The sequence below is a fragment of the Hypanus sabinus genome, chromosome 13 (assembly GCF_030144855.1).
Source record: "Hypanus sabinus isolate sHypSab1 chromosome 13, sHypSab1.hap1, whole genome shotgun sequence".
Classification (NCBI taxonomy): domain Eukaryota; kingdom Metazoa; phylum Chordata; class Chondrichthyes; order Myliobatiformes; family Dasyatidae; genus Hypanus; species Hypanus sabinus.
Window position 1 is genome coordinate 2,502,086 of NC_082718.1, and position 13,184 is coordinate 2,515,269.

At 43.9% G+C, this 13,184-nt stretch overlaps 1 protein-coding gene across 1 annotated transcript in view; it reads right to left on the minus strand.

The window, feature by feature from the left end:
- zgc:77752 (uncharacterized protein LOC393862 homolog) overlaps positions 1-13,184 on the minus strand; it is a gene marked incomplete at its 3' end in the record, with an annotated part of 87,482 nt that overhangs the window by 18,243 nt on the left and 56,055 nt on the right. Inside the window, exon 4 of the mRNA XM_059988468.1 lies at positions 5,864-6,001. Within this exon, the coding sequence (XP_059844451.1) occupies positions 5,864-6,001 (138 nt within the window). The remainder of the gene's footprint in view (positions 1-5,863; positions 6,002-13,184) is intronic.

The following is a 13,184-nucleotide window of genomic DNA, read 5'->3' on the forward strand; positions in this document are numbered from 1 at the left end:
GTAAGTGGTCGAAGGTTACGAGAGGATATAGACAGGCTGCAGAGTTGGGCAGAAAAATGGGAGATGGAGTTCAATCCGAACAAGTGTGAGGTGATGCATTTTGGAAGGACAAACCAGAAGACTGAGTACAGGATTAATGATCAGTTACTTAAGAGTGTGGATGAACAAAGGGACCTTGGGGTTCAAATCCATACATCCCTCAAGGTCACTGCACAGGTTGATAGGGTAGTTAAGAAGGCCAATGGGTTGCTAGGCTTCATTAACAAGGGGATTGAGTTCAAGAGTAGAGAGATCATGTTGCAATTCTACAAATCTCTGGTGAGACCACACTTGTGTATTGTGTATAGAGTATTGTGTTCAATTTTGGTCACCTCATTATAGGAAGGATGAGGAAGCTATGGAGAGGGTGCAGAGGAGATTTACCAGGATGTTGCCTGGATTGGAGAACAAGTCATATGAAGCAAGGCTAGCAGAGCTGGGACTTTTCTCTTTGGAATGTAGAAGAATGAGAGGGGACTTGATAGAGGCCTACAAGATTATGAGAGACATAGGTAGGGTGGATAGTCAGTATCTGTTTCCCAGGGCACCAATAGCAAGCACCAGAAGGCATATGTACAAAATTAAGGGAGGGAAGTTTAGGGGAGATATCAGTGGTAAGTTTTTTTTACACAGAGGGTTGTGAGTGCCTGGAATGACTTGCCAGGGATGGTGGTGGAAGTTAAAACATTAGGGGTATTTAAGAGCCTCTTGGACAGGCACATGGATGACAGAAAAATGGAGGGTTATGGGGTAGAGTGGGTTTAGTACTTTCTTTAAGGATTATATGGGTCAGCACAACATGGAGGGCTGAAGGGCCTGTATTGTGCTGTAGTGTTTTATGGTTCTATGGGTTCATCTGATGGCGGGAAAGGAAGAAGAAGTTCCTGAAATATTGAGTGTGTCTCTTCAGGCTCCTGTACCTGTTCCCTGATTGTAGTGTTGAGACGAGGAAATGTCCTGGATGGAGAGGTCTTTAATGAGGCATGTCACCTTCTTGAGACATTATCTTTTAAATAAGTCCTGGCCTGGATGCTGTGGAGGCCAGAGCCTCTGATGGAGCTGACTGAGTTTCATTTGTCTACAGCCTTTTATTGAACAAAATGATCACACAATTTCAAAGGAGATTTATTCAAGGAATATCAAGACCAAGCCACCTAAAAAGAAGGTTGGTCTAAGGTTTAAGATGGGATAAGTAAAAGAGAGGAGTTTTAGAGAGGAAATCCTCCAAAGGCTATGCCTTTAATTTCTATGTCTTGGCAACTTGTAATGGTGAAATAATATTTAGGCATGAAGAGTGGAACCTGGGGGATAGATATTCTTCACAACTGGTAAAATACCACAAAACATTCCTGTAAATTGCCTCCACATACTTATTTTTATCTTAATTTAGAGATTCAGCACGGTAACAGGCCCTTCCATGCCAATAGGCCCAGTTACACCCGTGTGATCAATTAACCTACTAAATGGTACGTTTGGGATGTGAGAGGAATCCCGCACGGTCATCGAGAGAACGTACAAACTCCCTACAGTGAGAACACTGAACCTGGTTTTGCGGTGCTGTAATAACATTGTACTAACCACTAAGCTACTGTGTCGGCTCCAAATAATGGAAACATGTAATCTGCAGGACTCAAACCTGTGTGGAAAACCCAATGGATTTCATGTCCATTGCCTTAACCACTCTCCACCAGTGCTGGGTTAAATGCTGTCTTTGTGCATGGGAAGAGTTTGGTGTCAGTTATTGTTTGGGTGTAAACTGATCTGAAAGTCATCTAGTTATCTAGTTGCTCATATTTCAAAAGACATAAACACAAACTTGTATTTTACAAACCTGTTTGGCTGTCCTCAGTAATGTTACTCCGAATTCTGATTGGACGCTGAATCAATATTAAACCTTGGGGAAATCAGAGTAGGAAGGATCACAGTGTAGTTTTGGTGTCAGGACCATAGGGGAGAAGATCAACATTAAACTTTGGGGGGGGCAGGGGGGGGGAATCGAAGTAGGAAGGATCACAGTGTGGTTTTGGTGCCTGGACCATAGGAGAGGCGATTCACATTAAACCTTGGGGGAAATCGGAGTAGTTTGGAGCAGTGTGTGGTTTTGGTGCCTGGACCATAGGAGAGGCGATTCACATTAAACCTTGGGGGAAATCGGAGTAGGATGGAGCAGTGTGTGGGTTTGGTGCCTGGACCATAGGAGAGGCGATTCACATTAAACCTTGGGGGAAATCGGAGTAGGATGGAGCAGTGTGTGGGTTTGGTGCCTGGACCATAGGAGAGGCGATTCACATTAAACCTTGGGGGAAATCGGAGTAGGATGGAGCAGTGTGTGGGTTTGGTGCCTGGACCATAGGAGAGGCGATTCACATTAAACCTTGGGGGAAATCGGAGTAGGATGGAACAGAGTGTAGTTTTGGTGCCTGGACCATAGGAGAGGCGATTCACATTAAACCTCGGAGGAAATCAGAGTAGGATGGAACAGAGTGTAGTTTTGGTGCCTGGACCATAGGAGGGATGGTAAGGGAAAGGCAAGCATGCTGACACACAGAACCTCAGAATCATGTTTATCATCATCGGCATAGATTAACAAATTTCACGACACATGCCAGTTAACAAATTTCATGACGTGGCAGGAAGAGCAAAAGAAATAGTTTAAAGAATTGGAGGTGTTTCTGTTAAGATGACCACGTGGAGGGGGGGGGGGGGAAGCAATTTGAGGTAAAATTATTCAAATGAAGTGATGTAACAGAGTCACAGAGATTTCCTGTGATTGAATGTTGCAGAAAAAATGAAGAAGAATAGGATATTAATTGCAGGATGAAAATCAGGAGAATAATTGTTTTCATTTTAAACAGAGTTTTGTGAGGCTGTGAAGTTGCTAACATGCAAACTCCTGGCAGGGTACTCCAGGGTACTGATGATTTCCATCTGAGCCCAATGCCTTCTGTGTTCGCTTTAACCACTTGACCAGGGAGGAACCATCGCATACCCTCAGATCTCTTGATGATCCTTTGGTCTCAGTATCTGAAGATGCCTTCAACAGAGTGAATCCAAGGAAATCAGCTGGTCCAGACAGAGTACCTGGCCAAGTACCGAAGACCTGTGCTGACCAACCAGCTGGTGTACTCACAGATATCTTCAATCGCTCACTCCGGCAGTGTGTGGTACCCACCTGCTTCAAGCAGGCTTCAATCATACCGACACCCAAGAAGAGGATGGTAACCTGTCTAAGTGACCATCACCCAGTGGCACTTACATCCACAGTGATGAAGTGTTTTGAGAGGCTGATGTTGAAGCATCTGCCTGAACAGTGACTTAGATCTGCTCTAATTCCCCTACCGAAGCAACAGGTCCACAGCAGATGCAATCTCATTGGCCCTTCACACAACCCTAGAACATCTGGACAGCAAAGTTGCATACATCAAGATGCTCTTTATTGATCACAGCTCAGCATTTAATACCCTCATCCACTCAAAACTAATCAGTAAACTCCAAGACCTGAGCTTCAAGATCTCCCCCTTTCCTCCTTCACCCCCAGTAGCAATTGGATCCTGGATTTCCTTACTTTTAGACCCCAGTTAGTTCAGATTGGCAAAGGATCTCCACAATCTCCATCCACACAGGAACCCTGCAGGTCTGTGTACTTAGCCCCCTGCTCGACTCACTTTACACCTGTGATGGTGTGGCTAAGTACAGCTCAAACACTATATACCAGTTTGCTGATGACACCATTGTTATGGGTTGTATCAAAGGAGGTGATGAATCAGCATAGAGGAGGAAGTTTGAAAACTTGGCTGAGTGGTGTAATAACAACAACCTCTCACTCTTTGTCAATAATTTCAGGAGAGGGAAACCAGAGGTCCCTGAGCCAGTAATCATCAGAGGATTAAAGGTGGAGAGTGTTGGTAACTTTAAATTCCTGGATGTCACTATCTCAAAAGGACCTCTGCTGGACCCATCATATAAATGTAACTGTGAAGAAAACACAACAACACCTCTACTTCCTCAGGAATTTGCAGATATTCAGCATGTCATCAAAAACCTTGGCAAACTTCAATAGATGTGTGATGGAAAGTGTCCCGACTGGCTACATTATGGCAATGGTATGGGAACACCAATGCCTTTGAGTGGAAAATCCTACAAAATGTAATTGATTCAGTCCAGTACATTTTTTCAGTCTTTTGTTATTTCATGCCCGTTATTTATTTATTATTTGCATTTGCGTGGTTTGTTTACACTTACAGAACCTGTTTGCAGTTACTGTTCTATAGATTGACCAAGTATGCCCACAGAAAAAGAATTTGATAATGTACTGTGATAATAAATTTTACTTTGAACTTTGATCAGCTGGTGCTGGAGTGGGATGTGGTGTGTGGAGTCGAGAAGTCTGATACAAGCAGATGTGCTTGTTAACACATTACAGCAGCAGGTAGAGCAGGGAGCTTGCATCACCAACTGCAGTGCTGACTTGCAGCAAAATATTTGATCAACTTGTATTTTCAGTAACCATATAGGCAACGTGAGTAACCCTGCTGTCTCTGTCATGTGAAGCTGTAACGTTTGCTAACAGCACCAGTCAGAACTTGTCGGCTTGATTAGGTGTGAACACTTCTGCTTGACTGTTACACCCCGAGTGTCCCAAAACAGCAACTCTTTTGGGGTTTAAAAAACACAACATGCTGGCAGAACTCAGTAGGCCAGACAGCATCTTTTGAAGTTTGCCAGTTTGAGTACAACACGGTTGCACAGATGATATCCATATCAGCCATGTGTGTAATGTTAAAGAACAAACACTGATTGTGACTTTCTGGATAATTCTTGGACAGGTACCCAGCACTGGGGTCAATAGGCCTGAGTTCAATATCCCTTCCACCTCCAACAGTTTAGCACTCCCCATGTACTGCAGAGGAGCAGCATCCAAGATTCAATGGTGTCAGTGGAAGTACTTTTAACTCTTGCATGAGAACGTTAACTACCGAACTAGGATTGATGCTGGTCACAGATACACAGTAGACAACCATTCAGACTTTGAATCAACTATCAATTCCCCAGTTGTATCACAAATCATTCCAGCCAACTTTGCTGCACATCTCACTATAGTCCTACTCTGTAGGAACCTATTTGCTCAATTAGCCATTACCCACGTCCCTCATCCAACACATACAGCATTTTGAAATGGAAAGTTTAAGGAGCTGATTAAACAGCTCTGTGTCTCTCATGGTCTTGCTTAATTACTTCAGCTCATTGCCACTACTGGGGCACTGGCTGCCAACAGAGGCTCCCTTAAAGTCCTCTGTCCAAGGTCTGTCTTTAACTTCCCAGGGATGAGATCTTTGGAGTGTCTGTTGCTCTGGGTTTTTTTTATAGGGAAGGCTTGTTAGAACCATGCCGAACCTACCATTTTTCACAACAGACCATGGCTGAGGTAATAGAATGATTTTCCTGCTGAAAGAAAATTTTCACCATTGAGGACAAGCCACCTTCTCCAGCTACCAGAACCCTTGCCATCTTCTCACAGCCACCATCAAGCAGGAGATGCAGAAGCCTGAAGTCCCACACACCAGGTTCAAAACAGTGACTTAAGTTTTTCAATGAACAGGCACGTCCCCATTCAGCACCTCAGTTTAGGAACATTGTGCACTAAACGGGCTACTGTTTCCCTTCATTGTAAATGTTTTCTTTCTAGTAAAAGTTGTGTATATTTAATTGATGTTTTTCTTCTGAATACTGCTAATCTCATGCTCCATGTCTGTGATACTGCTGCAAGGAAGTTGTCATTTTACCTGCACAGATGACAAAACAGCAGACATTAACTTTGACAAACCTGTCCTTCCGAGTCCTGCGTGGCAGTGCACAGCCACATTTCCCTCCTGTACAGCAAAGGATGTCACTTTCACTGCATCCAGTATACGCACCAGCGAGGAGACTCCAAAATCTGTCATTCCAAAGTTAAAAAAGTAAACTGCAAGGGAGCAAAAGAGGATAGAAATTACACTCTCTATTCAGAAATTAAGATACAGACAGAGTGTAAACTCTCACATCTCAGACTGATCCAGACAGAGTGTAAACTCTCACATCTCATTCTGAACCGGACAGAGTGTAAAATCTCACATCTCACTCTGAACTGGACAGACTGTAAACTCTCACATTTTAGACTGAACTGGACAGACTGTAAACTCTCAAATCTCAGACTGAACCGGACAGAGTGTAAACTCTCACATCTCATTCTGAATCGGACAGAATGTAAACTTTCACATCTCAGACAGAAGTGGACAGAGTGTAAACTCTCACAGCTCAGACTGAACTGGACAGAGTGTAAACTCTCACATCTCAGACTGAACTGGACAGAGTGTAAAATATCACATCTCCGAATGAACAGGAAACACTGTAAACTCTCATATTTCAGACTGAACTGGACAGAGTGTAAACACTCACATCTCAGACGGAACCAGACAGAATGTAAACTCTCACATCTCAGACTGAACCGGACAGAGTGAAAACTCTCACAGCTCATTCTGAACCGGACAGAGTGTAAATTCTCACATCTCCGAATGAACAGGAAACACTGTAAACTCTCACATCTCAGACTGAACCGGACAGAGTGTAAACTCTCACATCTCAGACTGAACCGGTCAGACAGTAAACTCTCACATCTCATTCTGAACCGGACAGAGTGTAAATTCTCACATCTCCGAATGAACAGGAAACACTGTAAACTCTCACATCTCAGACTGAACCGGACAGAGTGTAAACTCTCACATCTCAGACTGAACCGGTCAGAGAGTAAACTCTCACATCTCATTCTGAACCGGACAGAGTGTAAATTCTCACATCTCCGAATGAACAGGAAACACTGTAAACTCTCACATCTCAGACTGAACCGGACAGACTGTAAACATTCACATCTCATTCTGAACCGGACAGGAAGTAAACTTTCACATCTCAGACAGAAGTGGACAGAGTGTAAACTCACACAGCTCAGACTGAAAAGGACAGAGTGTAAACTCTCACATCTCAGACTGAACAGGATACACTGTAAACTCTCACACCTCAGACTGAACTGGACATAGTGTAAACTGTCACATCTCTGATCGAACCGTACGGAGTGTAAACTCTCACATCACAATCTGAACTGGACAGAACGTAAACTTTCACATCTCAGACTGAACTGGACAGAGTGTAAACTCTCACATCTCAGACGGAACTGGACAGAGTGGAAACTCTCACATCTCAGTCTGAACCAGACAGAGTGTAAACTCTCACATCTCAAGCTGAACCGGACAGAGTGTAAACTCTCAGATTTCAGACTGAACCGTAAAGAGTGAAAGCTCTCACATCTCAGACTGAACTGGACAGTCTGTAAACTCTCACATCACAGAATGAACAGACACAGTGTAAACTCTCACATCTCAACCTGAACTGGACAGAACGTAAACTTTCACATCTCAGACAGAACTGGACGGAGTGTAAACTCTCACATTTCAGACTGAAACGTATAGATTGTAAGCTCTCACATTTCAGACTGAAACGTATAGATTGTAAGCTCTCACATTTCAGAGGGAACTGGACGGAGTGTAAACTCTCACATCTCAGACTGAACTGGACAGACTGTAAACTCTCTCATCCCAGAATGAAGAGACACAGTGTAAACTCTCACATCTCAGACTGAACTGGACAGAATGGAAACTCTCTCATCTCTGACCGAACCGGATAGACTGTAAACTCCCACATTTCAGACGGAACTGGACAGAGTGTAAACTCTCCCATCTCAGACTGAACCAGACAGAGTGTAAACTCTCACATCTCATGCTGAACCGGACAGACTGTAAACTCTCACATCTCAGACTGAACCGTACAGAGTATAAACTCTCACATCTCAGAATGAACTGGACAGAATGGAAACTCTCTCATCTCTGACCGAACCGGATACAGTGTAAAATCCCACATCTCAGACTGAACAGGACAGAGTGTAAACTCTCACATCTCAGACTGAACCGGACAGAGTGTAAACTCTCACATCTCAGACTGAACCGGTCAGACAGTAAACTCTCACATCTCATTCTGAACCGGACAGAGTGTAAATTCTCACATCTCCGAATGAACAGGAAACACTGTAAACTCTCACATCTCAGACTGAACCGGACAGAGTGTAAACTCTCACATCTCAGACTGAACCGGTCAGAGAGTAAACTCTCACATCTCATTCTGAACCGGACAGAGTGTAAATTCTCACATCTCCGAATGAACAGGAAACACTGTAAACTCTCACATCTCAGACTGAACCGGACAGACTGTAAACATTCACATCTCATTCTGAACCGGACAGGAAGTAAACTTTCACATCTCAGACAGAAGTGGACAGAGTGTAAACTCACACAGCTCAGACTGAAAAGGACAGAGTGTAAACTCTCACATCTCAGACTGAACAGGATACACTGTAAACTCTCACACCTCAGACTGAACTGGACATAGTGTAAACTGTCACATCTCTGATCGAACCGTACGGAGTGTAAACTCTCACATCACAATCTGAACTGGACAGAACGTAAACTTTCACATCTCAGACTGAACTGGACAGAGTGTAAACTCTCACATCTCAGACGGAACTGGACAGAGTGGAAACTCTCACATCTCAGTCTGAACCAGACAGAGTGTAAACTCTCACATCTCAAGCTGAACCGGACAGAGTGTAAACTCTCAGATTTCAGACTGAACCGTAAAGAGTGAAAGCTCTCACATCTCAGACTGAACTGGACAGTCTGTAAACTCTCACATCACAGAATGAACAGACACAGTGTAAACTCTCACATCTCAACCTGAACTGGACAGAACGTAAACTTTCACATCTCAGACAGAACTGGACGGAGTGTAAACTCTCACATTTCAGACTGAAACGTATAGATTGTAAGCTCTCACATTTCAGACTGAAACGTATAGATTGTAAGCTCTCACATTTCAGAGGGAACTGGACGGAGTGTAAACTCTCACATCTCAGACTGAACTGGACAGACTGTAAACTCTCTCATCCCAGAATGAAGAGACACAGTGTAAACTCTCACATCTCAGACTGAACTGGACAGAATGGAAACTCTCTCATCTCTGACCGAACCGGATAGACTGTAAACTCCCACATTTCAGACGGAACTGGACAGAGTGTAAACTCTCCCATCTCAGACTGAACCAGACAGAGTGTAAACTCTCACATCTCATGCTGAACCGGACAGACTGTAAACTCTCACATCTCAGACTGAACCGTACAGAGTATAAACTCTCACATCTCAGAATGAACTGGACAGAATGGAAACTCTCTCATCTCTGACCGAACCGGATACAGTGTAAAATCCCACATCTCAGACTGAACAGGACAGAGTGTAAACTCTCACATCTCAGACTGAACCGGACAGAGTGTAAACTCTCACATTTCAGAGTGAACTGGACGGAGTGTAAACTCTCACATCTCAGAATGAAGAGACACAGTGTAAACTCTCACATCTCAGACAGAACTGGACAGAATGGAAACTCTCTCATCTCTGACCGAACCGGATACAGTGTAAAATCCCACATCTCAGACTGTACAGGACAGAGTGTAAACTCTCCCATCTCAGACTGAACCAGACAGAGTGTAAACTCTCACATCTCAGCCTGAACAGGACAGAGTGTAAACTCTCACATCTCAGAGTGAACCGGACAGAGTGTAAACTCTCACAGCTCATTCTGAACCGGACAGAGTGTAAACTCTCACATCTCATTCTGAACCGGACAGAGTGTAAATTCTCACATCTCCGAATGAACAGGAAACACTGTAAACTCTCACATCTCATGCTGAACCGGACAGACTGTAAACTCTCACATTTCAGACTGAACCGGACAGACTGTAAACTCTCACATCTCAGACTGAACCGGACAGAGTGTAAACTCTCACATCTCAGACTGAACCGGACAGAGTGTAAACTCTCACATCTCAGACTGAACCGGTCAGAGTGTAAACTCTCACATCTCATTCTGAACTGGACAGAGTGAAAACTCTCACATCTCAGACTGAACCGGACAGAGTGTAAACTCTCACATCTCATTCTGAACCGGACAGAGTGAAAACTCTCACATCTCAGACTGAACCGGACAGAGTGTAAACTCTCACATCTCATTCTGAACCGGACAGAAAGTAAACTTTCACATCTCAGACAGAAGTGGACAGAGTGTAAACTCACACAGCTCAGACTGAACTGGACAGAGTGTAAAATATCAGATCTCTGACCGAACCGGATAGAGTGTAAGCTCTCACATCTCAGACTGAACCGGACATAGTGTAAACTGTCACATCTCTGATCGAACCGTACAGAGTGTAAACTCTCACATCTCAATCTGAACTGGACAGAACGTAAACTTTCACATCTCAGACTGAACTGGACAGAGTGTAAACTCTCACATCTCAGACGGAACTGGACAGAGTGGAAACTCTCACACCTCAGACTGAACCGGACAGAGTATAAACTCTCAGATTTCAGACTGAACCGTACAGAGTGTAAGCTCTGACATCTCAGACTGAAATGGACAGACTGAAAACTCTCACGTCACAGAATGAACAGACACAGTGTAAACTGACACATCTCAGACTGAACTGAACAGGGTGTAAACTCTCAAATCTCAATCTGAACCGGACAGAGTGTAAACTCTCACACCTCAATCTGAACTGGACAGAACGTAAACTTACACACCACAGACTGAACTGGACGGAGTGTAAACTTTCACATCTCAGACTGAACTGGACAGAGTGTAAACTCTCACATCTCAATCTGAACCGGACAGAGTGTAAACTCTCATATTTCAGACTGAACCGTACAAGGTGTAAACTCTCACATCTCAGAGTGGACTGGACGGAGTGTAAACTCTCACATCTCAGACTGAACTGGACAGACTGTAAACTCCCACATCCCAGAATGAAGAAACACAGTGTAAACGCTCACATCTCAGACTGAACTGGACAGAATGGAAACTCTCACATCTCTGACCGAACCGGATAGAGTGTAAACTCCCACATCTCAGACTGAACCGGACAGAGTGTAAACTCTCCCATCTCAGACTGAACAAGACAGAGTGTAAACTCTCACATCTCAGACTGAACCGGACAGAGTGTAAACTCTCACATCTCAGACTGAACCGGACAGTGTGTAAACTCTCACATCTCATGCTGAACCGGACAAACTGTAAACTCTCACATCTCAGACTGAACCGGACAGAGTGTAAACACTCACATGTCATTCTGAACCGGACAGAGTGTAAACTCTCACATCTCAGACGGAAACGTACAGACTGAAAACTCTAGCATCACAGACTGAACTGGACACACTGTAAGCTCTCACATCTCAGACTGAACCGGACAGAGTGTAAATTCTCACATCTCCGAATGAACAGGACACACTGTAAACTCTCACATCTCATTCTGAACCGGACAGAGTGTAAACTCTCACATCTCAGACTGAACCTGACAGAGTGTAAACTCTTTACATTTCAGACTGAACCATATAGATTGTAAGCTCTCACATTTCAGAGTGAACTGGACGGAGTGTAAACTCTCACATCTCAGACTGAACTGGATAGACTGTAAACTGTCTCATCCCAGAATGAAGAGACACAGTGTAAACTCTCACATCTCAGCCTGAACAGGACAGAGTGTAAACTCCCACATCTCATGCTGAACCGGACAGACTGTAAACTCTCACATCTCAGACTGAACAAGACAGAGTGTAATCTCTCACATCTCAGACTGAACCGGAGAGACTGTAAACTCTCACATCTCAGACTGAACCAGACAGAGTGTAAACTCTCACATCTCAGCCTGAACAGGACAGAGTGTAAACTCCCACATCTCATGCTGAACCGGACAGACTGTAAACTCTCACATCTCAGAGTGAACTGGACAGAGTGTAATCTCTCACATCTCAGACTGAACCGGAGAGACTGTAAACTCTCACATCTCAGACTGAACCAGACAGACTGTAAGCTCTCACATCTCAGACTAAACAGGAAAGAGTGTAAACGCTCACATCTCATTCTGAACCGGACAGACTGTAAATTCTCACATCTCAGACTGAAGTGGACAGAGTGTAAACTCTGACATCTCAGACTGAACTGGACAGAGTGTAAACTCTCACATCTCAATCTGAACCGGACAGACTGTAAACGCTCACATCAGATATTGAACCAGACAGAGTGTAAACTCTCACATCTCAATCTGAACCGGATACACTGTAAACTCTCACGTCTCAATCTGAACCCGACAGACTGTAAACTCTCACATCTCAGACTGAACAGGACATAGTGTAAACTGTCACATCTCTGATCGAACCGTACAGAGTGTAAACTCTCACAGCTCAGACTGAACTGGACAGAGTATAAACTCCCACATCTCAGACTGAACAGGAGAGAGTGTAAACTCTCACATCTCAGACTGAACAGGACACACTGTAAACTCTCACATCTCATTCTGAACCGGAAAGAGTGTAAACTCTCACATCTCATTCTGAACCGGACAGAATGTAAACTTTCACAAATCAGACAGAAGTGGACAGAGTGTAAACTCTCACATCTCAGACTGAACAGGAGAGAGTGTAAACTCTCACATCTCAGACTGAACAGGAGAGAGTGTAAACTCTCACATCTCATTCTGAACCGGAAAGAGTGTAAACTCTCACATCTCATTCTGAACCGGACAGAATGTAAACTTTCACAAATCAGACAGAAGTGGACAGAGTGTAAACTCTAACATCACAGACTGAACTGGACACACTGTAAACTGTCACATCTCTGATCGAACCGTACAGAGTGTAAACTCTCACATCTCAATCTGAACTGGACAGAACGTAAACTTTCACATCTCAGACTGAACTGGACAGAGTGTAAAATATCACATCTCTGACTGAACCGGATAGAGTGTAAACTCTCACATCTGAGACTGAACCGGACAGAGTGTAAACTCTCACATCTCATTCTCAACCGGACAGACTGAAAACTCTAACATCACAGACTGAACTGGACACACTGTAAACTCTCACATCTCAAAATGAACAGACACAGTGTAAACTCTCACATCTCAGACTGAACGAGACAGAATGGAAACTCTCACATCTCTGACCGAACCGGATAGA